This window comes from Pyxicephalus adspersus, chromosome 4 (assembly GCF_032062135.1).
Source record: "Pyxicephalus adspersus chromosome 4, UCB_Pads_2.0, whole genome shotgun sequence".
Taxonomy (NCBI): domain Eukaryota; kingdom Metazoa; phylum Chordata; class Amphibia; order Anura; family Pyxicephalidae; genus Pyxicephalus; species Pyxicephalus adspersus.
The window spans coordinates 117,852,401-117,869,057 of record NC_092861.1 but is presented as its reverse complement, the minus strand read 5'-3'; the positions used below and the strand labels follow the sequence as shown (position 1 = coordinate 117,869,057).

The 16,657-nt window shown below is 36.0% G+C and overlaps 1 protein-coding gene across 1 annotated transcript in view; it reads left to right on the top strand.

Annotated features, from left to right (window-relative positions):
- SLC24A3 (solute carrier family 24 member 3) overlaps positions 1–16,657 on the top strand; it is a 215,611-nt gene that overhangs the window by 42,978 nt on the left and 155,976 nt on the right. The window contains exon 2 of the mRNA XM_072409413.1: positions 3,380–3,532. Within this exon, the coding sequence (XP_072265514.1) occupies positions 3,380–3,532 (153 nt within the window). The remainder of the gene's footprint in view (positions 1–3,379; positions 3,533–16,657) is intronic.

The window sequence follows — 16,657 nt, the reverse complement described above, 5'->3', positions numbered from 1 at the left end:
ATCTTATCAGATTTTGTTTCATGTCATTAAATGTTTGTGTAATTCCTTAAAGAAATACATTTCACACCAGGAAAGATGCCTTGTTCAATGACTATAACCCTCCAGGCACCTTGAAGGGAGTCCAGCAAAATTCTAGATAGAAATAATAGTTGGCACAATGGGATTTTTTTCTTGCAAAACATTCATGGTTTATTCCAAGCAGAGAACACTATAGATATTATCACAGTCAACGAAGATTGATTACTTCATCTAGAAAAGCAGCATTTTGGATGACAAAAGTATCCTTCGTCAAGCCAAGAGTATCTGACTACAAATAGTTCTTGGTATTCAAACAGGAACACTAAAATCTATTTTCCACTCACAAAAAAATCTTGTTGGCAATATTTCTACTTTGAACTATTTCCTTTTCAGGAATTAACCCATTAAAAACCTCAAATGTTAGCAATTCAGTAGTTAGTGTTATTCTGTTAAGTCCTTAAAAAGTAGACCTTGGCCTTCTGCTAAATATGTTCACGCTCATAGCAGCTCTGGCTGATATATTAACTGGAACTCTAGTATAAACTCAGTAATCCATTGATGCTATGCTTCTACAACTCCTGGCTGAAAGAATTCCAACATTAAGCAAGTTCATTTTGAGCCCCAGCCATCAAGGGCATAACCCTTGACCATCAGTTCACCATGATTGGAAGTTATGTTAATTACATTGTTCAGAGCCATTGGCCATGTTTCCAATTCTTAGCGTGAGACCAGCTGGTGACAATGTTGTGTCACAGCAAGGAATCCTCACTGTTATGGGCTTCTAGTTCCACTAAAGATTATATTGTTCAGTAGTACAATAATCAATATATTGCTGGAAGGTTGTGGTTAAAGAGTGATCTACACTTCAGTAAAATTTTCTTAACCTGGAAAACTCTTCGTGCAGAGCTATATATTCTACACTCTTTTTTAATGAGACAACTATATTTTTAACACAATTTAGGATAATATAACATTCTATTAAGTTTTTATAGCTGTGTATTTTAGATGTATGACTAAAGAGTTTTGTTGTACCAATAGTTTTATTAGAAAAATAGGTCTTTAACATGTAATAGCAAGGATGAAGGTACCTTTGGGGTGCTAGTAATATCTGTTCTCATAAGTTCAACCTGCATTCCAGCATTGGAACCTGGGCTAGGCCCTAAGTGGTCACACGGATCATTTATAGGATATGAAAGATAAATTCACAACATTAAAGTATCACTAAACCCAAACCTTTTCTTTTTCCCAAATAGATTGGAATACTATCTTATTCTTGTTTTACTGTCTGTGTCCCAATTTATGTGAATCCTCTTCACCTTTTGTCCGATAGACTCAACAAGATAGAAGACAAAACCTCTACGAAGTGAAAACAAATCCCCATTTACACAGTTGTCACAGAGTCAATGCAAGATCTCCCTTCTATTTTAATACCGGGGATTCTCTAACATTTTGAATTTTCTAGTCACTTTTAGTCTCAACAAGAGTGCTAACAGGATAAAATTCCATAATGAAGACACAAACATAAATTAAAACTTACAAAAAATCTACGACATGTATATCCCCATTTACACTAAAAATGGGTGAGCGGCAATTGCTGGAACAGTGTGACCAAACAAAGCAGAATGATAGTCAGCACACTGGGTTCCAGTACCAGGTAGTTGGTTACTGGCCTTCTATTACTAAACCATCATAATATTTCAGGGTTGCAGGTGACCCCTCAAGGCTTTGGGCCTAATTTATTATAGCTCTCCAATGCTGGAAAGGTTACACTTTCATCATTGAAGCTGGGTGATCCAGCAAACCTGGGATTGATTTTTTAAAAGTCATTACCCATTTGCCAGCAAATGTTTTTGACCAGATCCATTCCAGATTAGCTGAATGACCCAGCTTCACTGATGAAAGTGTATCCTCTCCAGCCTCAGAGAACTTTGATAAATCAGGCCCATTGAAACAGAACGTTCGATTTCTATGCAAACTCCAGTTGAAGTTTCTACGTGATAGCAGAAATTGGAATGTTGACTTGCTTGCTCTATACAAAATGCAAAATAACAAACCAGGCACTCTATTGGGTAAATTGCTGGGGAACCTTTACCACTTTCTGTTTTTGAGATATAGGGGTTGATTAAATAAAGCTCTTCAAGGCTGGATACACTTTCATCAGTGAAGCTGGGTGATCCAGTAAACCTGGAATGGATTTCTTAAAAGTCATTTGCTGATTGTTAGCAAATGTTTTCAATCCTGGACCAGATCTATTCCACGTTTGCTGGATCACCCAGATTCACTGATGAAAGTGTATCCTCTCCAGCCTTGGAGAGATTTAATAAATTAGGCCCATAATTTTGCTTTGGCTGACATCACTACCTTGTGGGTCAGCAGAGAGTATAAGCCGGTAGGTTTGAAACTCTGAAGCTCCCTAGGACATAGGTGATCGTCAGTGTGTGTGTGTGTGGGGGGAGGCAAGGGTGGTTTCCTATCCCTTTCTTTGCCTTTTAACCCATTTCACCTTGTCCTTTTAAAGTAGTTTGGGTTTTTATTAAAAAAAAAGTAGTTTTCTCTCTGAGTTTGTGGTGTAATCTGCTTAAAGATTGCTTTCCTTTCTCCCTAATCCTTCTTAGCAGATCCAGGGAGATGTTTAGTCTGCATTGTCTTGCCGCGGAGCCCTTGTTGGAAATTATGTTATAAATATATTTGGGGAACTCGACAATAACATCTCCTAATCATTAATATCACGTCCGCCACTGTAATCATGACATCCAACATAATAGAGTCTGAAATAAAATGTACCGATTGTTTGTCACGATACAAAGAAAGTGCATAAGGAACAAAATATACTATACTTATCATATTCATATCAAAGCACAGATCTATTTGTATTCATATAAAAATACAGGGACTAAAAATATAAAGGACATAAAAAAAACATGAAATTATCTCAAGTATATTCCAGTCGATGAAAGATTCTTCAATAATAACTACTAAAACCTAAAGCTTCTTAAAGCACCAGACATGAAGCCTTACAAAACTTTTATACACAAGCAGTGGCTTTTGTGCAAATGACTTTTCCCAGGAGAATAAATAAATGGATCACAAGGACCTTTTTATCCAGGAAAACCAAACAAAGCCAAAACCATCAATAAACATACAAAATTAGACGTTTACCATTTTCTTTTGACTGTCCTAAATTTATTTCTATACTGTTTCTCTAGATTAGACACTTCTTCAAATACAATGGGTGGCATATAGCAATTTAAAAGTGCTTTCATATAATTTGCCAATTTTAGATTTTTAAAACACTGGAATTCTTATATCAAAGACATTGCAAAGAGTTGTATATTAATCAACTGTTTTCATTTCATTACAGGCTATGTAGACTATACTGCCATAGACAGTGATCAGAGACTCCCATTAGAAGTCAACATCCATGGTAATGGAAGAGGGTTGCTTTGGACGGATGAGGAGAATTTCACTGAAATCCATGGAGACCATAGACATCGCAAGAACTGCACTGAACCAGGTAGGTGATATACATTTATACACTGGATAATGAGGCTGTAAATAACGAACTAGCTTTCCTTTTATTCCATTTGTTGTTTTGCTTGTTCTTTTTATTTATTCTTATATTTGTGGGTGTAACAATAAAAATTGTCTTTTTTTTCTTTTGCAAAAACTCTCATGTGTAACTAATTGCAATAATAAACAAATAATGAAATATAAAGATACCATCTGTATGTATGCTCTAGGCACCTCATTCCTAATGTGTACACATAATGCACAATCTGATTTTGTAGCTGTTTATACTGGAAATTGTTTAAGTTTTTCAAGAAGATATACAGAAAAAATACTGTGCTCACAACCTGATATCATATGACTTTGTAGCCAAAGATATTTTAATTACTCTATTATGTATTCATATGAGACTCAGTAAAAAAAAATATATACAAACATTATTGCCCTTGTTCAATAAAGTGCTAGTAGTTGGTAAAGTAGCCAAGTACTGGTAGCATTGCAAGTACTGGTCTAACTTTCTTTTTAGTTGCATTTAAAGTGTAAATGGTAACAGTATCCTGCAAGCACAATAACATAAAACTAGATGTATACTACCTACCCTCAAGTGTTCACACATGCAGACCCAGTTGACTGGCTATCTTTAGTATCAAGGTAAAGCTTGAAGGTTATATTCTGGTAGTACAATTTCCTTTAGATTTACTTACAAACATTTAGTGTAATGGCAAGCTAATTGGACACACATTATTTGGATAGTTTAGGTAGCTTGTAAGTTTGTAAAGTTTTGGTAAATCTAAAGTTGATTGTATGATCAGTATATACCATGTATGGTGAACCCAAGTCAGGCAGTGGGGCTAAAAAAGCCATATTGCCCACTCTGTGGCATCCCAACTAGAAACTAGAGTAGAACAAACTGGCCTTCTCTTCTAGAAATTTGGCTCTTGGTGTACTGAGTCAAGATGGGTGAACTGTAAGTGCGTAAAACATGGTTGACCAAAGATGGACAAGAAGTGCTGGTGCAGTACTGGGAATCCATCTTGATTGAACTGGCAGGTAGGGTGGCAGTCAGGAACTTTTTCTATTATAACAATGTGTTAGTAACAGTCAGAAACATTATGAATAGGTGGCTGTGTTTCCTTTCCTGGCAACCCTGCCACCTTAAACCACAACTAATGAATGTATGACCTGACTGCAGAGGAGGACAAATCTGATCCTAGTACATTACACAGTGTTGTCATTATAACATATTGGGTATGATCAATTTTAGTCCAATGAGTAGGATGGGGGAAGGGAAGTGACACAGAAATCTGCAGAGCTGCCATAGTGAATGTAAAGTGAAAGCAGTGTTTGAAGAGTAAATTACCATAATTATAATTAACAGGCTCAATATTCTATGCATTCCAGCTGTGCGTTTAGCTTTTTTGGCAGGGGTTCTACTTTAGTTTGCTTGTTTAATTTTCTGTGCGCATGCAGAAATATAAAAGAAATGCTGTAGGGACATTAGCCGTAAAACATAATATGAAACAGCTGGGTAACATTGGTTTGCATAAAGATGTAAAAATACATTCTGGTTTGAAGACAAATATAGGATGTAAGACTGCATGGAATGTATTGTACTAGGTTTTGCTTACATGAGCTCTGGCTGCAAAACCACAAGCCAAATGCCAATAAAATTTCACTGGATTTGATATATTGGCCACAATATAAATGCATGAACTTTGGCATGAATAATATGTAGAGTAGTACATTTATATTCCAAGATTTGCTATGTTCATTTTGCCATGCTGGGACTAATTTATCAAAAATTGACCTGCATTGATACCGCCAAGAATAGAATCTTCCTGGGTCCTATAGGCTGAATATTCATGTTTTATTCTTCAGTCATAAATCTACAAGCATGCCTATGCTTACAGCCAGAACTGTTTTGTACGATCTGAAATGATGATATAAGCTTCACAGGACTTCATTCATATAGCAGACTAAACAGTCGCAATCTAGAGCAAGCACTGTATATGATTTTTACGAAGTGTGCAGTTCACCAAAAAAATATGTTTTAAGTATTAACAGAAGCGTGTTGTGATTGTGCATTGAACAGAATTTAGTTGGTAAAAAATGTTGTGTTTAGTTGTCTTAAAAAAAAAAAATATGCGTATAACATGTTTATTTTTGGTGAATATTATAAATATATTTAATAAACACAATCAGGAACATTTATCAATGCTGTCTCAGCAGCTGTGGTATCTTATAATTAATCTCACAAGATGGGGATAATATTATTATCTGTAAATATGTTGCATGTTAAATTAGATTGTTTGAAAATGACCTAATCATCTTCTCTCCCTTCCTTCAAACCTCCCCCTGGCATTTTTGTAACCGTAAATAAAACAGGTACTTGCTCTACCCCACAGGAACACTATATTGCTGTCAACTTCAACTTCTACTTTTTCTTCCTAAATCCAGAACATATCTAGGTACTTCACTTTAAAGATGCACAGCTGCCCCAAAATATTCCTCTCCTATCCATAGAAACCATCAAACCCTTGGCACATGCTTTCAATATCTGTTACCTTCACTACTGAAACATCTTTTTGCTTTTCCATTAACTAGAATCCTACCTCTTTAATCTATCATGCAGCTAGACTTATTTATCCCTCCCACTAGCGCTCTTCTGCTCCTCTCTGCAAATGTCTACATAAGCCTCCATTTTACTTCAAACTGCTTTGCCTTTAATTCTCCTCAATATTCCTGTTTGATTTTTCCAGTGTGATAAATAAATACACCCCTGATGACTTCTCAGCTCCTGCCACTGATTTCCCTCTTAATAACCTCTTCCTACGCACACCTCTAGAAGCTTTCCTCACATTCTGGAATACCTAGCTTGTCTCAATATGTTTGTTCCTACAATTATTTATCCCCCTACCTGTCCCCAGAGACCACTAAACTCCTTGTACACACTCTCATCATCTCTCCTCTGGACTACTGTAAAATCCTCCTCTTTGGTATTCCACTAACCTGACTCCCTCCTCTACAATCTATTATGAATGCCGCAGCCAGACTTATCCATCTTTCCCACCGCTCCTTTTCTGCTGCATCTCTTTGTAGGTCTCTTCATTGACTTCCATTTCACTTTGGAATCAAGTTCAAGCTCCTGTGCTTTGGCTTCAAATGCTTCGACAGTTCTTGTCCCACGTACATTTCTCAGCTGGTAGAAAAATACTCCCCTAACCGCTCTCTTCACTCCTCCAATGACTTACTACTGACTTCTCCACTCATAACCTCATCACACGCATGGCTACAAGACTTTTCTAGAGCTGCCCCGACTCCCTGGAATGGTCTTCCATGTTTCATTTGGCTTGCTCCATCTTTCTGTTCATTTAACAGAGCACTCAAAAACTCACTACTTACCCACTGTTTTTAATAACCCCCCTTTCTATTGTGTGATACTTCTCCTACCTCCAACTAAATTGTAAGTTCTTCTGGGCAGGGTCCTTTCCTCCTCCTGTGTCACTGTCTATACGAGGGGGTGCTCAGAAGTTCCTGGCTTTGCCCCCTTCGAGATGAAATAGAAAAATGAGTTTGGGGGCATATGACAGCCTAATATCTTAGTATGTAAGTGTGCAAATATCAGGTCTTTGCGATTCTTAAAACTGTTTTTTCTTTCAGTGAGAAGCTGTGATGGCAGAGGCACAAGCAAGTTTCACGTCGTTGGAGTTACGGGCCGTTATGAAGTTTTAGTTTCTCCAGGGAAAGTCAGCAAAGGACATTCATACTGAGATGTTACAAACACTGGGGGAGAAGTGTCCTTCCTACAGCCCTGTAAAAACCTGGATATCTCATTTCAAGTCTGGGCATTTTACCGTTGAAGATGAGCCCCGCAGTGGTCACCCCCCAACCTCAACTGACCCGGCAACCTGCGATGCTGTCCATGAGCTGATTATTGAGGACCGACGAATATCCGCAAAAAAGATAGCCCAGATACTTGACATCTCACAAGAGCGTGTTGGGTTTGTAATCACCTAGACATGCGCAAGCTTTCAGCGAAGTTGGTGCCGAAGTGTTTGAACAGTAATCGGAAGAAGGAATGAGTTGAAGCATTCAAGGCCGTTTTGGCCCATTTTGAAGCTGCACAGGACGTTTTGGCTAGGTTAGTGACTGAGGATGAAACCTGGCTCTACATGTTTGATCCTGAAACCAAGAAACAGTCAAATGAATGGCGCCACAGCGGGTCCCCACAGTCAAAGAAGTTCCGACCCAGAAATCAGCTAAAAAAGTCATTGTTTTCTGAAACAAAGATGGTATTCTGTTGGTGGACTACCTACCTCAGGGCTCTAGTGTCATCAGACAGTATTATGCTAACCTCCTGGACCAGCAGAAGGAGGCAATTAAGACAAAACACCCTAGAAAGTTGACCAAAGGGATCCTTTTTTTGCAGGACAATGCACCTGCGCACACGTCCAACGTTGTGGCTGCCAAATTGAACACCCTGGGTTTATAATTGGTCCACCATCCCCCTACTCACCTGACCTGGCCCCTTCGGACTATTATCTGTTCCTGAATTTGAAGAAACACCTGAAGGGGCAATGTTTTAAGGACATTTCTGACGTGAAAGATGCTGCTGAGAGCTGCAACTTCACTGTACCAAGTGCATCAGTCTCAGAGGGGAATATGTTCAATAAATCTTCTTTCTGGGCAAAGCCAGGAACTTCTCCCTTGTATCTGTCTGTCATTTACAACCCCGTATTTAATGTACAACACTGCGTAATGTGTTGGCGCTATATAAATACTGTTCATTATTATTAATAATAATAAAAATAATAATAGTAATTTAAAAGCTTTAAACAATCTATGTAAATCCAACTTTCCTATCCACCTTCTTTTCTCTCCTAACCAGTACTAATTTGCAACCATACCATTCAATTCACCCACCTTTTATACCCTACACTACCATCCAAATGTTTTTAGACATGTCATCATCCTTCTTTTTACCTGTATTATTGTTTGCACTTGTTAAGTATTCTTGTTTGTCGTCGTGTAGAGTTGCGTAATACGTTGGCGCTTTATAAATAAAAGTTAATAATAATAACATCTGCACTCCTCGCTCCTTAGCACTTCTTAGTTAAATGACAGATGTGATAGTAAATTAACTCGCAAAAGAGGTTCTTGCAGTTGAGCAGAAGAGCAAATATAGGGAGTCATTTGCTATTTCACTGTACAATCATGCAAAACTAAATTTGTTTCTTTAGTCACAAACAGACCCAGTGATTTATGCCAACATTTATAGTTGCAAACTGAACATTTCTTAATATGAAACCACAATATTTACTTAAATAAAGCAGAATTAAAGCCAAAATGTATCCTGTTCTACAAAAGGATTGCATAATTACTTATAGGAACAGAATCCTTTCTACAAATAACTGACTTTATTTCAGTTCCTTTTGAAGAAAGTATCAACTTAAAAGTGTGCTGCACTAAGTCCTCCGTGGCAATTTTTAATGTAGGAGTGCAGAAGATAAGCTTCTAATTGCTAAGTAAACCAACCAGAAAGATGAACTGACAGTATTGCATTTCTCTCTTGTACATCTCTTTCTCTAAAACAGGATATGACCCAACTATCCATAATGGCTGTTTCTAGTAAAAGTGGGGGAATTGTATTTTTCCCACTGATTTGAGACAAAACTAATTAGGATATCTATATGGGCAATACATAGGTGGGGGACAGGAATTTAATTTATGTTATGCTGTATAAATAGATCAGTAACTTTTTTTTCTAAAGTGAATGTTTACCCCTGCTCTATTCCCAATTTTCTTATGTACCGTGTATTTGATATTCTTTATTGTCTTGTTATATTTTAATTTTCCCTGTCCTTCTTTGTACCGATTGTTTTTATTTTTTGCTACTATTCTCCCAAAAACTAATATTAACAAAAAAAATGAATGTTTGTGTTTTTTAAATGACATCGGAGAAAAAATTGCTTTTTGTGCACAATTGGGTGATTGAAGGGAACACATCTCATTTTTTATACCAAGCTTAGTACACATTCTTTACTAGTACACTAATCCTAATATGTCACAACACATAACATACCCTCTTACTATGGTAAAATATGGTAAACTATGTTGGAAAATATCCATTGGAAGGTTGGAGACAGATATGTCCCGTAGGGTTTTCCAGGTGCATAGGGGAGTCATTGGTTGTCAGTATTCTGGAGAATAAATCTTATGGACAATGATTAGTTGTGAGTGAACATTATTTAGTGGGTGCTGTTGGAGAGAGATTGCTTTGTTAGATTTTGATGCTAAAGATAGGCTGCTTTTCTACAGGGAATACTTTGTTCTGCTTATTGTTGGGGAAATGAAAGGCTAGTAAGTCAGATTTGAGAGAAACTGGTATAGTAGATGGGGGCTACTTTAAAAGACTTTTATTTGTTATAAAAAGTGAGAGAAGCATCTTGTTAATAGGATACACATGTCATATATTAGTCACCCAAGACAAATGATTGTGCTTGTAAAATCTGACATTCCTACAGCAATCCCCCATTCCCCTCCTCCACAGTAGATTGATGAAAATTTGATCAGGGAAAACTACTGTTGATTCCTATGGAGGAGAACACAGCATTTTATCCTCTCTCTATTTGTGCTGTGTGTACAGTGCTTTTCTTCTGTCATTGGAAACAATAGTTCCAATCCTAACATCCATCAGATGTCTGCACAAGGATTTAGAGGAACACTTATGTACACGTCACATGATTTTAGGCTGATACGAGCCTACAGGGCTTATCTCGGACAAGAATCTGACATGTGTACAGTCGCCGTCTGACATTGGCCATCCAGGGAGCACCCCGCTGTGCTGTCTCCCCTTCACTTCCATTGCAGGCGTTTGTCTTCTTTCGTTCATGGATCCGCCAGGACGGATCCATGAATGACAGAAGACAAACATCTGCAATGGAAGTGAAGGGGAGAGAGTGCAGCGGGGTGTCATTCGCTTGTTCTCCTTCCACCCCTTTCCATAGAGCAGAATGGCGCTGTGTGTATAGTGCTTGTTCATTTTTCTTTCAATCTTTTGTTGTTGGAAACATTTGTGACAGATTGTTACCAAAAATCTAGCGTGTGTATGTAGCCTTAAGCTGCATACACACGTGCAATTTTTGTAGTTGGAAAGGATCTTTCACGATCCTTTCCAACGACAAAGGACTACACGATGCATGAACGGTGCTGTACATACAGCACCGTTCTGCTCTATGGAGAGGGGAGGGGGAGAGCGACGGAGCGGCACTCTGCTGCGGGCTCTCCCCCTTCCCTTGCATTAGGATCGCTCGTCGTTCATTGTTCGTGGATCAGCCAGGACGGATCCACTGACAATGAACGACGCCGACTGTACACACGCCAGATTCTGGCGGATGCCGATTATCGGGCGAGAAAAATCTGACATGTGTACACAGCTTTAGTTGGACAGACTGCTTTGTAAAAGACAGCCATAGTAGAAAAAGAAAGAAAGAGACTATTGGTTTAGAGTAAGACTGGCGCATTAGATAATGTTTGTCTTGTCGGTGACTGTCCAATGTGACCAATAAAACCCATAGAAAATAGTCAGCAGCCATCATCGCATGTAAAAGCGTCCAACTTGAGTGTCAGTGTTAATAAAGCAATACCATTTTAAATCAAGCTTTACTGTAATGTGTTGTTTATACTTCCCACTTTATTTCTTCTGACTGCTCACTTCCAGTAATAAAGGAAAGGTTTTAAATTTCTATGGGACTAGCTTTCTCTATTGAAAGTCTTCAGAACAAAAAGTCCAGAATATTGTGGTTCACAGTGGTCCATATAACTTTCAAATTACAATTATATTATTGAAAGTTTTTCAATTAAATTTCTTGAATGTATTAATGTTTAAATGCATTCAAAAGGATAATAACATATTAGGTATATTGTTTGCCATTTTCTTTAATATGAGAAAATGATTTTAATTTGTATTCCTTTACCTTCATTGTGTAATGTTATTTGTTCTTTGGGCAAGTGGAAGGAAAGACCAACTGAACATCATGTTAGCATTATGCAGAAAAAGACCGCTATGTTTCCTTTTACTGGGCGGAAAGCTTCTATACATACATATACAGTCATCATTCCAGGCAAATCTTTTTCTAATTATTTAAAGATTGCATTGTAGCCTTATGATACATACAATTTCAATTAAATGCACAGATACTATGATCTAATCCTCAGTGAAACCCCCATCCCAATTAACTAGAGCAGGTCTGGCCATGAGTTTGTGGTTTATCTGACGTGATATAAGAGTGGCTTTTATATGCTTATTTTCTTATGAGCTCTATCCAATTTGAACCTCGTGCTTTGCTCATTTTATGATCATAACAAATTTAAATCATGAATTTTCTTTCTAAGCCGTTGAAATATTAGGAGCTCCACAGATTGGGTAGCTGACGGCAGTAATCCTGGCACTGATTCTTTCATTATATAGCACATTAATCACCAGACACTAAATGTCTTCTTTATGATCTCCAGTTTGCTGTAAGTACATCATAAATTTAATAGTGGGCAATGTTGAAACAAGATGGCACCCATTTCCAGCCTCAGGTTTGTGCAAATATTTATCCCTATTCATCCTTTTTCAGAGTGACCTTATTCCAAATAAAAAAAATGGTCTTCCAAGACAATCCAGTACTGTCAAACAAGGTCTCTGAATATTTGACATTTGCCAGGTATTGTTTGAAGGCCAAAACATGCCCTTAAGGGTTTAAATAGTAAATGGGAGCTTTTTGAGATCCTAAATGCCTAGTTCTTTCTCTGGCCTCAATGGCCAAACACTAGTGCATTCATATTATATACGGTGGATGTCCTCCAGAGTCATTCTTTTTACGCCTTGCCAAAACTTTGATGGCTATTTTGGCTCTTGGTTGATCAGTGACAGAAAGTCACTCATTGCCAGGAGCACTAATTATTCATTGCATGTACTTTTAAATGCCTGTTCTGGCAGGAAACAGCCATGGGTTGGCCATTTATCTTTGGTTTCTGGTGTAGAGTGACAGCTTGTAAGTGTGTACCGGTAAACAGACTTGACACTGAGAAAAACACTGTCCATCTAGAGCGTGTTGTGTGATGAAAGCTGTAGAACCATTTGAATGTCATGTAGTTTTTGCTAAATATGGAAAAAAATGTTATTTCATTTGTCCTTATTTTATACAGAATTATACAATTATTTATAGAAGTCTTTAAGTAAGTCATCATTCAAAAGAAGTTATTTAAAGTCAGTTGTCCTCAAAAATCACCATCAAATTCCTGTGGGTATATTTTTGCCTTTTCCACAGGTAGTATTTGGTTTTGGAGTAATCATTCCAGTAGATCTGCTATTAATAGTCCTCCACTGCTGAACTTAATTAAGTTTTTGTGATTTAGAAAGCATTTAAAAGAAAACAGTAAGAAATGATAAAAAATATCAAAAGAAAAAAAAATATTGTCTCTTTTTTTATTTTAATATAGTATTTACTTTGGGACAGTTCATTTCCCATATTGCATATTCATGGTCTGCTTCCAGTTCTATAAAACAGTGCGCATGTTCACATTTAAAGTGAATTTTAATATAAACTAAATTAAAAATTCACTTTGATTAGAACACCCATTCGCATACAAGGAAATAAAAAATACAGGATTTACTTTTTCATTCAACATAGTTACATATAGTACATAGTTAATCAGATAAAAAAAAGACATAAGTCCATTAATTTCAACCACTGGGGAAATATATCCGAGATATAAAACCCTGTAGGACATAGTTGGTCCAGAGGAAGGCAAAAAAAATCCTGGTACAATTTGCTGCAACAGGAGGAAATAATTCCTTCCTGATTCCATGAGGCAGTCCGATGTTCCCTGGATCAACAGTCATTGTTATTTTTACTTTAAAGCCTTAATACCCAGTTATATTCTGTGCTTCTAGAAAAACATCCAGCTTTTTCTTAACGCAACCTATAGTAGTTGCTGTAACTACTTTCTGAGGGAGCCGATTCCACATTTCATGGACCCTACGGTGAAGAATCCCTTCCTTATCCGGAGAGTAAACTTCTTTTAATGATTGGATGAAACACAACATACCCCATTTACTAGTTAATTTAGGTGATATTTTTGCATTGCATAGTGAATGACATATGGTTGTGCTAACTTCTGTTATTTAGTCACATGCAAGCAAAAATTACGTTTTATTTTTCATTCTCTTTGAACCTGATTGAGATTGTATTGCAATGTGAGTTTACTAAGTAATTCATCTCTACTAAGTAAAAAAGTAATCAAATATTTGCGTGTTTCAAAAACTTTTTGTGTTTTTTCAAAAACTTTAAAAAGCAAAGTAACATTAGGTATTTTAAGATAAAAAAAATTAATCCTTTAGAAAACTGGGTCTAAAAAAAATATACCACGTCCCTAAATTTACTACATATTTTTTACATGACCAATAAATGGAACTTTAGAGGAATGATTACTTAAAAGATCATAGTTTATTAATACATAATTTATCATGTGTGACCTTACTGCCATAGATTACAATAGTCCATATTTAGAAAAAATCCACAAAAATTGTTACCTTTCCATTTCATATTAAGATCCATACAAAGCGCGTTCTTCCACATGTTTCACACTTATTGTTTCCTCAGTAGAAACACTTTATTAATATGTTTTAGCCATACATAATCCAAAAATCTCACAACATTCTGAACTGGTCATAAATCCCAGAAAAATTACCAAACGAGGGGATAAATTCTGGAACTGTTTAGTCTAAAATATATAGTGGCTTAGGGACTGTTCGTAGTCCTCCTCAAGGGTCTGCAAGCTGCATATGCTGGGAGTCAAAAACATCTCTTTTCCGTGTCCTCTCTTTTAAAGTATTGTAAACTGGAGTGCTTACGTCAAGATAAAGGTGATAATAACTCGCAATATGTGATCACTAAATTAATAAAAACTACTACTAAACTAAAAAAAATACTCCCGATTTTTCCTTAATAAATTTGGCCATATAATTGGAGAAGACCTGCATGTTTGAAACATCTTGGTATCGTAATACAATACTCCTCTTATAAACTGGTCTGCTATAAAGGCTTGAGAGTCATTCTGGCAGAGCTGATTCTGAACCTGCCCTTTGGTAGAGATTAAGTGATCAGTGCCCATTGATTGGTTCCATGCCCAAAAGATTCAAATGTAGAAGAAAAAGCAATGTCCCCAAAAGGACAATAGGCAATGTTCTCAAACTTAAAAAAGTAAAGAAGAAATGTTTTTTAAGGAGATGTGTGATTATAGCAGAAATTACTTTTTAGACTTTTAGTCACTTTGTAATTTATTTTATTTGCACTGTATTATAAAAAATAAGAATAAACTACTAAAAAAACTACTAATATTTAATTGGTTTACAGTTTATTTTGCTGCTTAGTACCAGTGTGACCTGTGATTTATAATAGTATACCATGTATCTTTACATATCACATACCACTATCCAATAGTTGTATGAAAAATAATGAAAATTAAATTAAAGGAGGATCATCAATAGGTCATTCCCAACATGTCAAAAAACTTCTATTAGTACTTTTGAAAAAAAAAAAATACTTACTAAAGGAATGATGAGTGGTTTGGCGTACATTTTTTTTCTTATCACAGTTAAGACTAAGAACAAAACAATTTTTGTACTAGTTTTAAAAGTCTAGGTGCACCTTGTAAAAAATATCTGTAACCCAAAGCATTAAAAAAATAAAAAATAAAAAAATGATATTGTATATAAACAACAGAAAATAACAATAGGTGTAAAATGTTTTAACCCAAAGGTAAAAAAATGTAAAAATTTAAAACTTTGGTTTTATTGTCCCTTTAACATTTGAAAAAAAATGGTTTCTTGTGACTTTGTGAATCTGATATGTATGTTTTTTAACAATTCCAATCAAAATGATTGATGCTCAAACTATTTATTCAAAATTATTGATGTTCATGAAGGAGTAGCATTATTTTACAAGGATGTTGGAGATGCATTATCATATGTATTGATATTGCTTTTAAAAAATCAATTGCAAAGTACAAAATTTCAAAAGGTATGAAGATATATGAATGGGTAAAAATGTCATTCCTGTATAAAGAATAAGAAAAAGAAAGGAAAGTAGAGAAAACAAGTTCTACAACAAAGTGAAGATAAGCACCCATGGCATGTCTATAGGATTAGGAGAGGAGGAGAATACCCACAGGAGTCAAGTCTTAAGAATGTTCATGTTCTTATGATGAAATTATAGATTTCGTGTATAGCTAAGGCTTCAGCTTGCAGATAAAAGATGTGAGCATACCTGCAGATCCACAGAAACTGGACTAACTGCTTTACTTAAAACTCTGCAGCCCTACTGTGTAGTGTGTGTGTGTGTATATATATATATATATATATATATATTATATAAATTATATAAATTTATATTTATAACTATATACATTTAAATTTATATATTATATAAATATAATAAATTATAATATTAAAAAAATTATATATATATATATATATATATATATATATATTTATTTATATTTATAAAGTTAAGCTATGTTTACAGTTTAATGATCCTTTTGCAAATAGCCTAATTCAGCCATTCTCAGCCATCAGAGGTTGCAGTTGGTTTCTTGAGATATAGCTGACTGACCTCCCATTTGATAGTGCCTGCAAAGTTCAGGAGCCTACCACGCTTTGAAGAACCAGCGGCTTGACATCAATGATGGGGTAGCATTTTAATCACTGCTGTAAAGGGGAATCCTTAATATTAGTGCAAGCGGGCTTTTTACCATTGAATCCTAATTAAATGGTTTCAGCAGCATTGTGTATCCACTTGCAATAAAGAAAAATACATTTTTATATACAAATTAACGATTATGTAAAGTTGCAATTTCTAAAAGTGGATCCAGCTGTAAACGTATACCACTGCTTCAAATTTAATTTAACACCCTCGTAACAAGAAGGCTTGCCAGAACAAATACATCCATGCTACACTAATAATGTCTGTAAGTATATATCTGAGTCATTTTAATTGGGTTATTTGTAGAATATTTTAACCTAGAAACAACTAAATTACAAGCTGAGGTTGTCTAGTTAAGTCGGTGACGTTGTAAGATTGTT